The sequence below is a fragment of the Macaca thibetana genome, chromosome 14, assembly GCF_024542745.1.
Source record: "Macaca thibetana thibetana isolate TM-01 chromosome 14, ASM2454274v1, whole genome shotgun sequence".
NCBI lineage: Eukaryota > Metazoa > Chordata > Mammalia > Primates > Cercopithecidae > Macaca > Macaca thibetana.
In genome coordinates this window covers 8,085,335-8,100,261 of record NC_065591.1, presented here as the reverse complement: position 1 = coordinate 8,100,261, position 14,927 = coordinate 8,085,335, and the positions used below count along the sequence as shown (strand labels likewise).

At 57.5% G+C, this 14,927-nt stretch overlaps 1 protein-coding gene across 4 annotated transcripts; it reads left to right on the top strand.

The window, feature by feature from the left end:
* The first annotated feature begins 4,410 nt into the window (after nt 1-4,410).
* On the top strand, nt 4,411-14,576 carry KLC2 (kinesin light chain 2). Of its 4 annotated transcripts, none has more exons than XM_050756636.1 (16): nt 4,411-4,580; nt 5,283-5,521; nt 8,451-8,681; nt 8,832-8,901; nt 9,526-9,748; nt 10,371-10,458; nt 10,562-10,663; nt 10,757-10,930; nt 11,056-11,155; nt 11,723-11,772; nt 11,867-11,934; nt 12,354-12,462; nt 12,572-12,730; nt 12,807-12,931; nt 13,148-13,205; nt 13,593-14,576. In XM_050756636.1, exons 2-16 carry the CDS (start codon nt 5,294-5,296, stop codon nt 13,674-13,676), a joined length of 1,869 nt encoding a protein of 622 aa, XP_050612593.1. In that variant the 5' UTR covers nt 4,411-4,580; nt 5,283-5,293; the 3' UTR covers nt 13,677-14,576. The 4 variants fall into 4 exon arrangements, with proteins under 4 accessions (XP_050612593.1, XP_050612592.1, XP_050612595.1 ...); XM_050756635.1 differs by having other exon boundaries at nt 5,246-5,521; XM_050756638.1 differs by having other exon boundaries at nt 4,464-4,642.
* The last annotated feature ends 351 nt before the right edge of the window (nt 14,577-14,927 follow it).

The following is a 14,927-nucleotide window of genomic DNA, read 5'->3' as shown; positions in this document are numbered from 1 at the left end:
TCTTCCTTGGGGAGACACACAGTGTAATCCTCAGAGACAAGATAAAAAAACCAAGTGGCTGAAAGGGCCGAACACATGCAAGGCTAAGCGATAAGAGCATGAGAACCAGCAGGGAAGGCCCAGCCTTCCCCCACCAGCACACCAGGAGGAGCAGCCAGCGCCTAAGGAGAATCACAAAGGAACCACTGAAGCCCACAGACGGTGAGCAGAACAATCGGAGCAAGGAACCTGCACAAGTTGCAAAGGGAGATTGACAAGTGTTCTCTCCATTTACCGGGGAAAAGGTGATAAAATAAATGTGCTCCTTGGCCGGGCACAGTGGCTCACGCCTGTAATCCCAACACTTTGGGAGGCTGAGGCGAGCAGATCACCTGAGGTCAGGAGTTTGAGACCAGCCTGGCCAACATGGTAAAACTCCATCTCTACTAAAAACACAAAAACTTAGCCAGGTGTGGTGGTAGGCGCCTGTAATCCCAGCTACCCGGGAGGCTGAGGCAGGAGAATGGCGTGAACCTGGGAGGCAGAGGTTGCAGTGAGCCGAGATCACGCCACTGCACTCCTGCCTGGGGAACACAGCAAGATTCTGTCGCAAAACAAACAAAAAAGCCCATTGAGCCAGGTGCAGGCGCCTTTCACTTCTCTGAGCCTCAGTTTCTTCACCTGCAAAACAGACACTGAAATAGCACTTTCAATCCGGGGTGCACAATACAGGCACCACTTAAGTTTTAAAGCCACAAGACGCGGCCAGGCTCCGTGGCTCACACCTGTAATCCTAGCACTTTGTGAGGCTGAGGTGGGACGATCGCTTGATCCCAGTAGTTCAAGAACAGCCTGGGCAACACAGGGACAGAGGGACAGCCCATCTCTACAAAAAAATAAAAATTAGTTGGGCATGGTGAGCACCTGCCTGTAGTCCCAGCTACTCAAGAGGCTGAGGTGGAAGGATCACTTGAGCCCAGGAGTTCAAGGCTGCAGTGAACTATGATTGTGGCACTCCACTGCACCCTGGGTGACAGTGGGACCTCATCTCTTTAAAAAGTCCACTTTGGGAGGCAGAGGTGGACAGATCATGAAGTCAGGAGTTCGAGACCAGCCTGGCCAATAATGGTAAAACCCCATCTCTACTAAAAATACAAAAGTTAACCAGGCATAGTGGCACACGCCTGTAGTCCCAGATACTTGGGAGGCTGAGGCAGAAGACTCACTTGAACCCAGGAGGCGGAGGTTGCAATAAGCCAAGATTGCGCCACTACACTCCAGCCTGAGCAACAGAGCAAGACTCCATCTCAAAAAAAAAAAAAAAAAAAAGTCCCAAGAGGTGCCCAGGATTCACCTTCACCCTGGCACCACCAAATCTCAATCTCTAGAGGGAAAGCCTTCTAAGAAAGTTATTTCTCAAAAGATTTTGAAACCCAGTGTCATGAAGAACAACAGAAGTGCCTTGCGCTCCATATTCTGTTTCTTCCCTGTGAACAGAACATGCTGGCCAGATGGGAGTCCAGTCATGGTCAGATGGAGTCTCTGTGCACAGAGGCAGACTTACCAAAGTGCAATCAATGCAAATATATGTATGTATATATTTTGAGACAGGGTCTGGCTCTGCCGCCTAGGCTGGAGTGCAGTGGCATGATGTTATCTCTGCTCACTGCAACCTCTACCTCCTGGCTTGAGCCATCCTCCCACCTCAGCCTCCTGAGTTGCTAGGACTACAGGTACATACCACCATGCCCAGCTAATTTTTGTATTTTTTGTAGAGATGGGGTTTCACCATGTTGCCCAGGCTAGTCTTGAACTTCTGAGCTCAAGCAATCTGCCCACCTCAGCCTGACAAAGTGCTGGGATTACAGGTGTGAGCCACTGAGCCCAGCCCAACCAATGGCAATGTATCTGGGAAATAAGGCCAATGTGACGGCTGAAGGACCACAGGTCCCAAATGCAGAAGACCCCAATCTCAGGGGCTCTGGAGGAAAACTGACCAGCTGAAATGAACAAGGATAAACACAAGCTCAGCACTGATGCAAATAACATAATCAATGGACATAAGACACAACAGAAGGTGTGCTTCTGAAGAGGGGAGCTGGATGGCTGAGGACAGCAGTCACAGGGATAACTACATTTCATCGTAACTTGCTTGTATGCCTTTTTTTTAAGTTTTTTTTTTTTTTTTTTTTTGAGACGAGTCTGTCTCTGTCACCCAGGCTGGAGTGTAGTGGTGCCATCTCAGCTCACTGCGGCCTGCGCCTCCTGGGTTCAAGCGATTCTCCTGCCTCAGCCTCCTCAGTAGCTGGGACTACAGGTGTGCACCACCAGGCACAGGTAATTTTTGTATTTTTGGTAGAGACGGGATTTCACTGTGTTGGTAAAGCTGGTCTCAAACTCCTGACCTCAGATGATCCACCTGCCTCAGCCTCCCAAAGTGCTGGGATTACAGGTGTGAGCCACTGAGCCTGGCCTTTGTATGTCTTTTGAATGTTGCACAAATGAAAGTATTAGCTATCCAGAAAAAAATCATGCCAGTCACGGTGTCTCATGCCTGTAATCCCAGCACTTTGGGAGGCCAAGATGGAGGACCACTTGAGACCAGCCTGGGCAACATATCAAGACCCTGTCTCTAAGAAAATAAATTGGGAAAAAAAAAAAAGCCAGGTGTAGTGGCATGCACTTGTAGTCCTAGCTTCTTGGGGGGCTATGATGGGAAGATTTCGTGAGCCCAGGAGTTTGAGGTTACAGGCTAGGCCAAGGCCAAGGTGGTTGGATTACCTGAGGTCAGGAGTTTGAGACCAGCCTGGCCAACATGGTGAAACCCCGTATCCAAAAATACAAAAAATCAGCGAGGTGTGGTGGTGTGTGGTATAATCCCAGCTACTGGGGAGGCTGAGGCAGGAGAATCGCTTGAACCCTGGAGGTGAAGGTTGCAGGGAGCCAAGATCGTGCCATTGCACTCCAGCCTGGGAGACAGACTCCATCTCAAAAAGAAAACAAAGAAGTTTGAGGTTACAGTGAGCTATGATCACACCACTGCACGCCAGCTTGGACGATAAAGTAAGAACCTTTTTTTATAAAGTATTTTATAAAGTAAGAATCTTTTTTTTTTTTTTTTTTTTTTGAGACGGAGTCTCCCTCTGTCGCCCAGAGTGCGGGGGCGCGATCTCGGCTCACTGCAAGCTCCGCCTCCTGGGTTCAAGCGATTCTCCTGCCTCAGCCTCCCAAGTAGCTGGGACTACAGGCTCCAGCCACCACGTCCAGCTAATTTTTTGTATTTTTTAGTAGAGACGGGGTTTCACCGTGTTAGCCAGGATGGTCTCTATCTCCTGACCTCGTGATCCGCCCGCCTCAGCCTCCCGAAGTGCTGGGGCTACAGGCGTGAGCCACCGCGCCTGGACCAGAACCTCTCTTAAAAAAAATCATTGGCAGAGAACAGGTTTGAGAAGAACCTGGTTGGATGTAACTGAGATGTGTAAAATAGAGGGTCTTCACTTGTGTAAAAGGCAGCCTGGTTTGCGGCTTTTTTTGTGGACAGGTGGCATCCTGGGGATACCGTCCCTCTGATCTGCGCAGTTCATTCCTCGTCTCTGATCACTGGGCCCGGGGCTGAGCACCACCTTCTGAGCAGGACCGACAAGCTAGACTACACCCAGAAAGGAGAAATTGGGATGGGGAAGGGTCAGGAAACTGCGGTAGGACTGAGCGAAAGGACCAGGAGCAGCCCGGGGAAGAGATGAGACCACGCGGGGCACCATCGCTGTCTCCAAATACCTTAACTGACATAAGGGAGCAGCTTTCTTTCTGAAGACAGAGCTAGGGCTGTGGATGAGCACTGCAGGAAGGCACTTCGAGGTCTATACAAGGAAAATTTTGCTAACCTTTGGAGTTGTCTCAGAGCCGAACGTAGTAAGCTCCCTGTCACCGGATGTGCTTGAGCTAAGGGCGCTGAACCACCTCTGTCAGAGATGGTGAGTCCCCCACCAGATGTGACCCCGGGATGCGAAGCCCGGGGTCAGATCTGCGAGCCAGGTAACAGCGGCATTCACTTCTCGGGTCTTCGTGAGCATTAAGTCAATGAACCCAGGGCACCAAGGGGCGCAACACGCAGTAGGCGCTCAATTAGTGGCAAATGCCTCGCTCTGTACTCCGGGAAGCCCAACCTTCTCCCTGCGCCTCAGTTTCTCCCGCCGTCCTCGATGGCGCCACACTAGGTACCTTAGGGTTCAATCTCCCGAGCAGCTCCACACCCTGAGGACCCGGGCCATTTTGAGGCCGAGGGCACCCCTCGGGGCTGGCGGGCCCCTGGAAACTGCGCCCCGGGCGGGTCCTCGCCCCGCCCCCGCCTCGATGGCCCCGCCCCGTCCCCCTCCCGCTGGAGCCGGCCCGGCCCGCGCTCCTTTAAGGCAGCGAGCTGGCCGTGAGAAGCGTGTTTCGCCCCCTCCGACGCCACCGAGGTAGCGGCTTCACCTTTAAGGCGGCGCGGGGGCTGCTGGGAAGGCCGGCGGGATGGAGGCGGCGGGACCGGCTCGCGGCTGCGGGTCCGGGTGAAGCGGGAGGCAGCCGGAGCCGGAGCCGGGCCCGAGCACCAGGCGCAGGTCGGCGCGGGCCGATTGGGCCGGGAGACGGGATCAGGCCCTAAAGCAGGGGGAGGCTCCAGGTCGGCCTAGGGGAGGGGGTCGTCGTGGGCGCGGCCTGTGGGAGGATCCGACCAGCCCTGGTAGGGGGCGCGGTCCCGGGTGGCCCAGGGCAGGGGCGCGGCCTTTTTAGGGGAGGCCGCAGGACGTTGCGCTGGCCCAGGGGAGGGGTCGTAGTGGGCACAACCTGGAAGGACTGAGGGCCGCGGTCTCAGCCCCTGTAGGGAGATGGCCTCCGCAGGGTCGGCCCGTCGGGAGGATGGGCTCCGCGGCGTGGCCTGCCGGTTGGGGATGGGGCTGTCCGAGGGGCTGGGCCCGGATCGCCGGAGGGACCAGGGTCTCCTGCACAGGAGTGAGCCCCCACGTTCCCCATACCTGTCCTGGTTAGGGGGTCCCCGGGGAAACCCGGACACTGGGCCGCCTAAGTCGGCCTAAGCCGGTGGTCTGGGGCCGAAGCAGGGTCCGGCCGCACCGCATTGCGTCTCCCTGGCCAAGACGAGCCGGGCGCGCCCTCTGTAGGCCAAGCGTGGGCACGGTACGGGTTGCCGGCTGGGGGACCTGGGCACACGGGACCAGGCGTCCGGGGACCGCCTGTGTTTACCTAATCTGGGGCGGTGTGGCTCCAGGCCCGGCGCCCGCCTGCCCGCACCCTCGTCCTCACAGACGCCACAACCATGGCCATGATGGTGCTTCCGCGGGAGGAGAAGCTGAGCCAGGATGAGATCGTGCTGGGCACCAAGGCCGTCATCCAGGGACTGGAGACTCTGCGTGGGGAGCATCGTGCCCTGCTGGCTCCTCTGGTTGCGCCTGAGGCCAGCGAAGCCGAGCCTGGCTCGCAGGAGCGCTGCATCCTCCTGCGTCGCTCCCTGGAAGCCATTGAGCTTGGGCTGGGGGAGGCCCAGGTAGGTCAGTCTAGGGTACTGAGGTGGGCGGTCACTGGAGGGATCGAGCCTTCCAGAGAAATCCAGTAATCTAGGAGAAGAATATGAGCAAGGAATCTTCTGTTTCCTGGAGCCCCGTGTTAGGACCCCAGTAAATACCTTTTGAAGAAATAAATGCACTTTGGCGACCCCAGCCCTGCCGTAAGAGACCATGATCACCCTCGCCCCCACGCAGAGCCCCATTCCCAGCTCCCCTCTACCTAAGGGAGACTGGATGGCATATGAGAACAGAAAGAAAATCCTTAAGGAAACACAGCCTCCCACCGATTTATTCTTCTATTCATTCGTTAACAGATGAGTTTTTCAGTGCCAGCCAGGCCGTTAGGTGGATACAGGACCCAACAAAATAGACAGGATTCCTGCCCTATTTGGAAAAGAGACAAAAGCACACATAATGAAATAATTGGTTGTTACAAATTGTGATGAGTTCTACAAAGAAAAGAACAAGATTTTATGATAGCTCACAGCAGTGAGTCTTGTCTACTGGTCAGGATTTCTGTGAGGAAATGACAAACTGAAACCTGAGGGAAGAAATGAACCAGTCTCCAGGAAAGGGAGGCAGGGGAGAAGTTGCATGTGCAAAGGTCCTGGGGTAGGAGTTGTGGTGGAGGAACTCGGGGAAGAACTGTGTGACTGGAGCTTCATGGAAGGGAGAGAGGGACAGAAGAGGCCTGGGGAGAAGCCAAGAGCCAGATCATGGCCTCGTTAGTGTGGGTTTTATTCTCAGGAAGTCAGAAAGCCTCTGGAGGGCTTTAAGCAGACAGGCAACACAGTCTGACTTGAATTTCTAAAAACTTTCTCTGGCTGAGATGTGGAGAATAAATCTCAGTGGGTCGAGGATGCAATCACTCTCCAGTGAGTGGTTAGGAAGCCACTGCTGGAATTCAAATCAGAGCTGGTGCTTGGAATTAAGGGGTGGCTATGATGGTGGAGAAAAGGGACCAGTTCTGGATGTTCTGGAGGTAGGTCCAGGAAGACCCAGGGTGGAATAAGGGAGAGAGAGGAAGGCAGCATCACTCCCAGGTTTGTGATTTAAGCACATTAGGGAGGAGAGGGCCTGGGTGGATCAGAACTGTTTTGGCCCCCTTTAGTTGAGGCTGCCAGGATGATATGCAATTGGAGATGTCCAGGAGCCATTGGGATGTGCAAGGAGTTAGACTTGTTTTATTCTCCTCAGAGCTTGGCTGAACCCCTGCCTGGCACGTGAACCCTGGGGAGGTTGTATCATCTTGGTTTCCTTTTCTTTAAAATAGGGATCATGCCATCTGCTGTGTATACTTCCAGGCTGTTGGGGGAATTTTTTTTTTTAAGCTAGTGGTTATGGAAACACCTGTCACTTAGGCATTTGCTAACCAACTGTAAAGTACAGGGTCTCAGACGGCCTGGCCCTCTGCAAGGACATTCACTCCTCTGCCAGTTGGCCATCACAGGCAGAGAGGACCAGTCAGGGGTCCCACACCTGGTGGAGCACATGCACTCTCACAGAGGGGGAACAGTCTGCATGGAGGGCATGGGCATCAAGGCCATGAGTGAAGCTGGAGCAGAGTGGGAGGTGTGACTAGCTGGAGACACCACTGCAGAAATGACCCTGGACCGTGAAGGACCAGGAAAGGGTGGAGGCCAGGTGTGGTGGCTCACGCCTGTAATTCCAGCACTTTGGGAGGCCCAGGTAGGAAGATTGCTTAAATCCAGGAGTTCATGAGACCCCGTATCTATGAAAAAATTTTTTATTTTCATTTATTTATATTTGAGACAGAGCCTCACTGTGTTACCCAGGCTGGAGTATAGTGGTGCAGTGTCCGTTCACTGCAGCTTCCACCTCCCAGGTTCAAGCGATTCTTCTGCCTCAGCCTCTTGAGTAGCTGGGACTACAGGCACACACCACCACACCCACCTAATTTTTGTATTTTTAGTAGAGATGGGATTTCACCATGTTGGCCAGGATGGTCTCAATCTTCTGACCTCATGATCTGCCCACCTCAGCCTCCCGAAGTGCTAGGATTACAGGCGTGAGCCACCGCACCTGGCCAAAATTTTTTTTAAATTAGCCAGGTGTGGTGGTGTGCACCCATAGTCCCAGTTACTCAGGAGGCTGAGGTGGAAGGACCACTTGGGCCTGGAAGGTGGAAGCTGCAGTGAGCTGTGATGGTGCCATAGCCCTTCAGCCCAGGTGACAGAGTGAGACATTGTCTCAAATTTAAAAAAAAAAAAAAAGAGAGAGAGAGCAAGAAGGGAGGTTGGAACCTAGGCAGGAACGCAGGAAGAGACTGGAAACTCAGGAAAGGAGTTATAGAGGCTGGGGAGAGGGGTGGGGGTTGAGGCCAAGGCCTCTGGATACTTTTCCTGCCCCTGTGGTTCCTCACGCCAGCTGAGCATTTGGGATACATGCCCCTTCCCTACCTGGGAGCTGCAGAAAGGCAGGGGATGCTGTGGCCCCCTCAGCAGAAGTGGGGATGGAGTCTTTGGGTGGCCCTTCAGCCATCTAGCAGAGTTCTGTGGGCAAGCACTAGCCCTGGGGCAGGGAGCAGTAACCTCGTGGCTGTGGCAGCAGGGGCCTGAGTACAACCCAGGAAGAGATGAAGGAAGGGGCTAGTAGCTCAGAGAAAGCACAGCACCCCAACTCTCTCACAGGAGAGCCCTTTTGGGGTTCTCCTGATCCCAGAAGGAAGGAACTGGGGACTCCCAAGCCTCCTGGGTTTGGGCTTTGCACTATGGTGTGTTTGAGGCCTTGAGGAGATTCTCCCTTGACTAGGAGAGAAAAGGCCTACAGCTCCTCACTGTAGGGCCAGGCCTGGCCCTTCACTGGGTCCCAGAGCCCAACTAGGCCCAGGCTACAGTCATAGGCGAGGGGTCGATGGGGCTCCGACCCTTACCTGGGCTGGTTGCACAGGTGATCTTGGCACTGTCGAGCCACCTGGGGGCCGTAGAATCAGAGAAGCAGAAGCTGCGGGCGCAGGTGCGGCGCCTGGTGCAGGAGAACCAGTGGCTGCGTGAGGAGCTGGCGGGGACGCAGCAGAAGCTGCAGCGCAGTGAGCAGGCCGTGGCCCAGCTGGAGGAGGAGAAGCAGCACCTGCTGTTCATGAGCCAGATCCGCAAGTTGGATGAAGACACCTCCCCTAACGTGAGCTCCTACCATGGTCGCTGTTGCCCAGCAAGGGGGCCTGGGAGCAGGGAGGGGCAGCATGGAGCAAATTCGGCTCCACCCCAGCCCACGGACACCCTGGCTGCCCTGTGTCTCCCTCCCTGACGCTCATCCTGTCTTCCTTCCCAGGAGGAGAAGGGGGACGTCCCCAAAGACACACTGGATGACCTGTTCCCCAATGAGGATGAGCAGAGCCCAGGTGCGGATGGGCAGTTCTGGAGTGGGGGAAGGAAAGGTTGTGTGAACGCTTGGTCCTTGGGACCAAGTGGCTGCCATGTTCCTTCCTGCCTCACTTCTGATCATGACATCCTAGCGTGTTAGAGCTTCAAGAACAATCATACGTGCTGCTGCTTCTCACATCCCCCCAGCTCTGTGGGGAGCAGACATCACAGTTAAGAGCTATGGAGTTGCCAGCCTGGCTTCCAGTGCTGCTCTGCCACTAGTTGCCCTGACCCTTGGGAGAGTTCTTTTCTCCTCCGAGTCACCTCTGAGGGAGGCATGTGCAGACAGCCACGCTGGGGCCAGTGCCTGCTTTGCTCATGGTACTGGTTGTGCATCGGGGCCTCCACTCTGTACACAGGGACGCAGGCTCAGAGGTTAGGCGACTTGCCCCATTACACAGAGCCTTAAGTACTGGAGCTGGGCCTCTACCCCCTCTTTCTATAGGGTAACTAGACCCACTGTGTAAATGGGGTAACTGAGAAAGAGTGGTTAGTGACTTGCCCAGGGCCACGTGTCAAGTGGCTCAAAGGCACAGCTGGCATGTACCATCTCAGCCCAGTGGGCAGATGGTACATCTGACCTCCTGCCCTTGGCCCTGCAGCCCCTAGCCCAGGAGGAGGGGATGTGTCTGGTCAGCATGGGGGCTACGAGATCCCGGCCCGGCTCCGCACCCTGCACAACCTGGTGATCCAATACGCCTCACAGGGCCGCTATGAGGTAGCTGTGCCACTCTGCAAGCAGGCACTCGAAGACCTGGAGAAGACGTCAGGCCACGACCACCCTGACGTTGCTACCATGCTGAACATCCTGGCACTGGTCTATCGGTGAGGACTCTCTGGGGGTGCCCAAATTCTTCTGGAACGCTTCAGCCCTGGATCACTAACCTTTGGTGCCTGCTGTGGGCCCAGACTCGGGGCCCACCTGTGTGGAGCTGGGCTACAGATGCGAGTAAAACTGTCTAGTGTAGGAGAGAGGCTTCGCCAGAACTGGGGAGAGACTGCACATGAGGACTCCAGGGGTCCTGGGGAGTCTGCACAGCTTCTCCAGGCACTAAGGCTGGAGGAGGGGCTTTGCCAGAAAGTGAGTTTGGCTGAACACAAGAGGCTAGAAAAGGTTCCCATGGCAAAAAGCCAGCATGAACAAAGGCACTGGGACCTGGAGAGCGGGACATGCTAAAGGGGCAGCAGGAGAGCCATGTGGCGCCCAGGGATACTAGGCACCAGGCAGTCAGTGGGACTCCAGCACCGCACACCCCAGCCAATTGTGAGAAAACTGCCCACAGCCCCTGGAGCTCAGAGAGCAGGAGCTAAGCAGGTCTCCCCACACTATGGGTCCCACTCTGTCATACTCACTCACTGAGTACAGGAGTGACCACAGGGACTGCAGGCCACTGGGGAGGGCCTCGAGCTGGGGGACAGCCCTGACCATGCTCCCACCTGCTCCCAGGGATCAGAACAAGTATAAGGAGGCTGCCCACCTACTCAATGATGCTCTGGCCATCCGGGAGAAAACCCTGGGCAAGGACCACCCAGCCGTGAGTGAGGGTTGGGTGGGAGGTGGGGGCTGTGCCCCATCCCCTGCAGGTCCCAGAGTCCTGCAGGGCCTGGGTCAAGGAGCTTCCATTCTTCCACCTCCAGGTGGCTGCGACACTAAACAACCTGGCGGTCCTGTATGGCAAGAGGGGCAAGTACAAGGAGGCTGAGCCGTTGTGCAAGCGGGCACTGGAGATCCGAGAGAAGGTGGGAGCAGGCAGGGCTGGGCAGGCCAGGGGTCTGGGAGGCAGGGGCCCGGGCAGCCCTGAACCCAACCCCTGGCTTCCTCTCCCATCCCAGGTCCTAGGCAAGTTTCACCCAGATGTGGCCAAGCAGCTCAGCAACCTGGCCCTGCTGTGCCAGAACCAGGGCAAAGCCGAGGAGGTGGAATACTACTATCGGCGGGCGCTGGAGATCTATGCTACACGCCTCGGGCCCGATGACCCCAATGTAGCCAAGACCAAGAACAACCTGGTGCCTTGAGGCTGGAAGGGGCTGGAGGATGAAAAGGAGGGAGGCAGGGATGACGCTGGGGAAGAAGGAGAGAAAAAGGCTTGGCTCCATGCATCCTGTTCACTCTCTGGGTCTCCCACTTCCAGGCTTCCTGCTACCTGAAGCAGGGCAAGTACCAGGATGCAGAGACCCTGTACAAGGAGATCCTCACCCGCGCTCATGAGAAAGAGTTTGGCTCTGTCAATGGTGAGTGTGTGGTTGCCATGTTCCTCTGGCCAATCCATCCCAGGCCCACTCTGCCATCAGCACCCAGGACAGATTCCTCAGCTGGGCAGGCCGTCAGACTTTGGCCTGGCTGGTCCCCAGCTTCACCCCCAGATGGTGCCCAGCCACCTGTGCTCACGTTTGCACATGTAAGCATACACCCAACTCATGCAGCCCCCTTGGCCTGCCAGTGCCTCACACACCTTTGCATCCCCCTTCTTCACTGGCAACTCCTGCTCACCTCATCTCCCGCTCTGAGAAACTACCTCCGGCCCCGGATGGTCAGTTGTCATCTGCTCCTGAGTCCCTCGGAGCCTGGCCCATCATTCAGGCCTAGTACATGTCTTGGGCTGTGGCCTGAGGTGTAAGGGTCTGTTCTGCTCATCTCTTTGTCCAGAAGGGGGTCAGTAGTGTTTTGGGTCTTATTCTTGTTCATTCATTCAACAAAGCCCAACCCTGGTCTCCCCTCCCCTGACCCCAGTCCTGTGTCCAGCCCAACCAGGTGAGGCCTATATGGTAGGCCGCTGACAGTCTCCTTTCTCTCCCCAGGGGACAACAAGCCCATCTGGATGCACGCAGAGGAGCGGGAGGAAAGCAAGGTAGCTCTGTGGGGCAGGTTGGGTGGTTGTCAGGGGAGGCGGGGATGTGCAGAACGGGGCCTGCTCTCACTTAGTGTGACCATTCTTTTTCCAGGATAAGCGCCGGGACAGCGCCCCCTATGGGGAATATGGCAGCTGGTACAAGGCCTGTAAAGTAGACAGGTGAGGGGGGCGGGGCGGGGCTGGGGAGCAGAGCATGGCAGGGCAGTCTCCACATTCCATACTCTCACTCCTAACACACCCCTCCTCTGCCGCTCATCTGGCAAGGCCCAGCTCACAGGTCACCTGTCCCAAGAAGGCTCTGTCTCCTAATTCTCAGCCTAATTATCTTGCTCCGGGTCTCCCAGCTTTCGGTCCTGGTGACAACATCCCATGAGGGCCCTGGGGCCAGGTCCCTAGCCCTGGCGTGATTCCCCCAGGGCAGAAGAGGCTGGGTGGGCCCAGCACAGGGCTTGACATGGGAGGGAATGGATTCTGGCTACCCCAGAGGTCCCTATTTCCTCAGGGCCCCCTATAGGCTGGGTGCCAGGACGGGCCCTGGGTCTGGGGGAACATGGAGTTTGAGACTGTCCCATCCACAGCCCCACAGTCAACACCACCCTGCGCAGCTTGGGGGCCCTATACCGACGCCAGGGCAAGCTGGAAGCCGCACACACACTGGAGGACTGTGCCAGCCGCAACCGCAAGCAGGTGGGGCTCCATGCAGGAGGGGGTGGGCAGACACCTGTGTGGCCCTGAGTGTGGCCCAGTCACGGCCTGATGCCCCTGCCCCTCCCTGATGCCCCTGCCCCTCCCTCAGGGTTTGGACCCCGCAAGCCAGACCAAGGTGGTAGAACTGCTGAAAGATGGCAGTGGCGGGCGGGGAGACCGCCGTGGCAGCCGAGACGTGGCCGGGGGTGCCGGGCCCCGGTCTGAGTCTGACCTCGAGGATGCGGGACCTACAGCTGAGTGGAGTGGGGTGAGTCCAGGGGCTGGGGCCGGGCCGGGAGCCTAGGTGGCCAGTGGGGCCTAGAGGTGAGCCTGTCCACCCGCAGGATGGCAGTGGCTCCTTGCGGCGCAGCGGCTCCTTTGGGAAGCTCCGAGACGCCCTGAGGCGCAGCAGTGAGATGCTAGTAAAGAAGCTGCAGGGGGGCGGCCCCCAGGAGCCCCCTAACCCCAGGTGAGCCCCCCACCAAGGTGAGCCTCAGGAACCACCCAGCAACCCCGGATGAGCTCCTGACCCACGAGTGTGCCCCACTGACCCCAGGCAACCTCCCCATCCTTCTCAGGCTCCACCATCCACCAGTCTGCTCCCTCCCCAGCCCCACCCTGCTCCCTGCCCCCATCTCCCCTGAGTTCCTCCTTGGGCAAATACCACGCTGTCCTTTTCCCTCAGGATGAAGCGAGCCAGTTCCCTCAACTTCCTCAACAAGAGCGTGGAAGAGCCGACCCAGGTAGGGGCAAGCGGGTGTCCGGGCACTGGGCGGCTGTGGCCGGGGCTGCATGTGCGCTGCCAAGCTTCCCTCCAGCATGCCTCTTCATCCGACATGGGAGGGAATGGATTCTATCCCAGGCCTACTTTGGGCTGGACAAAGGGGAGACACAGGAGGGGAACCCAGTCTCTCCTGGGGGTGGATGTGTAAATGGCCAGTGCCAACACAGTCACCGTGGAGATGGGCGGGAGTGTCAGGGCACCAGGGCGTGGCCTTGGGCCGGAACTGCCACTGCCTCTGCCCAGCTCAGGGACTCCGGCTGCCTCTGCCGGGTCAGGCCGCTTCAGGCCAGGGAGGCACAGACTGGCAGCAGCACAGGGCTGAGCCACCTGCCCCCTCTGCCCACAGCCTGGAGGCACAGGTCTCTCTGACAGCCGCACTCTCAGCTCCAGCTCCATGGACCTCTCCCGACGAAGCTCCCTGGTGGGCTAATGCTGAAGGGGCAGCCAGTCACCAGAGCACCCACCTGGCACACCCCCCTCACCCCAGCCCTGCGCATGGGCCTGCTGCTTGTCCCGCCTGTCTCTCCCACAGCCCCTGTCTTTTCTGTTCAATCTCAGGGTAACCTTCTCCCTTGTCATCTCAGCCTGAGCCCTGGAGGCTGGGCCTGCCCACTCCAGCTCGATCCCTTATTTATTCCTTCCAGCAGGGCCCTCTTCCTTAGGTTCGGGGCCAGCAGGAGGTGCCGGCTGGAGTCTCCACCATAGACTCAGTGGCCTGGCCTCCCCAGACCCCAGAGCCAAGAACACTAAGCACTCGCCGGCCCTTCGGCACCTTCGCCCTCCCTCCCAACTCAACCCGGCCGTTGCTTCTGTATATAGAGAAATAAGTTATTGGCCGCGCCCCACCCTTCAGTCCACGGTACTACCCGGGCCTCCCCTCGTCCCTCCTCTAGTGGTACCGCCCAGGCCTTAATCACCCCCATTCCGTGCGGTGGTATCTCCCAGGCTCCACATTCTCGGGAGTGGCGCCTCCTAAGTGGCTCCCGGGACCTTCTCGCGCTCCTCCTGGCCTCTGAGGGATGCGTCCTACCCCGCCATCGCCCCGTGCCCCAGGACAGGGACCTCCCCTTAGTCCTCCCACCGCCGGGCCCTGCCCCGCATCCCGGCCTTATGCACTGCCCCTCCCGCCCGGCCCCGCCCAGGCACGGCCCGACCCCGCCCCGGGCACCGCCCACCGAGCCATCCTGCCACGCCTCTCCCCACGCCTGCAGCTTCTCGCGAGGGGCGGCGACGGTCCCTTGGTGGCAGGAGGGGCTCCCCCTGTTGCGGGTGAGGCGGCTGCTCTCTATTTTCAGATGTTGCTGTAGAAATAAAGACGGTTTGAATCTGAGCCGGGCTTGTTTTGAGGCGGAGGTCGGGGTCCCCCCGCGTCTCTAAACGGGTGGAGCCGGGAAGGGTCGCGCGTGAGTGGGGGACAGTGTGTCTCGCTCAACCGCTGTCCGCGCAGCTGGGCCCAGATATTCTGGCCCACCCCGGAACTGGGTGGGGGCCCCACAAGTCAGGCTTTCCCTAAAACGTTCACTTGTGGGGTTCTGGAGACCGCGGGCTCTTACGAGCTCTGCTCTTCACAAAGTTTTTGACTTTGAGTGAGTTTCCCGAGACTCAGTTTTTTCATCTATGAAATGCGGGTGATGACACGCGGCTGCGAGTTAGGAGTGCCCAGTACACGAGGAACCCTGGA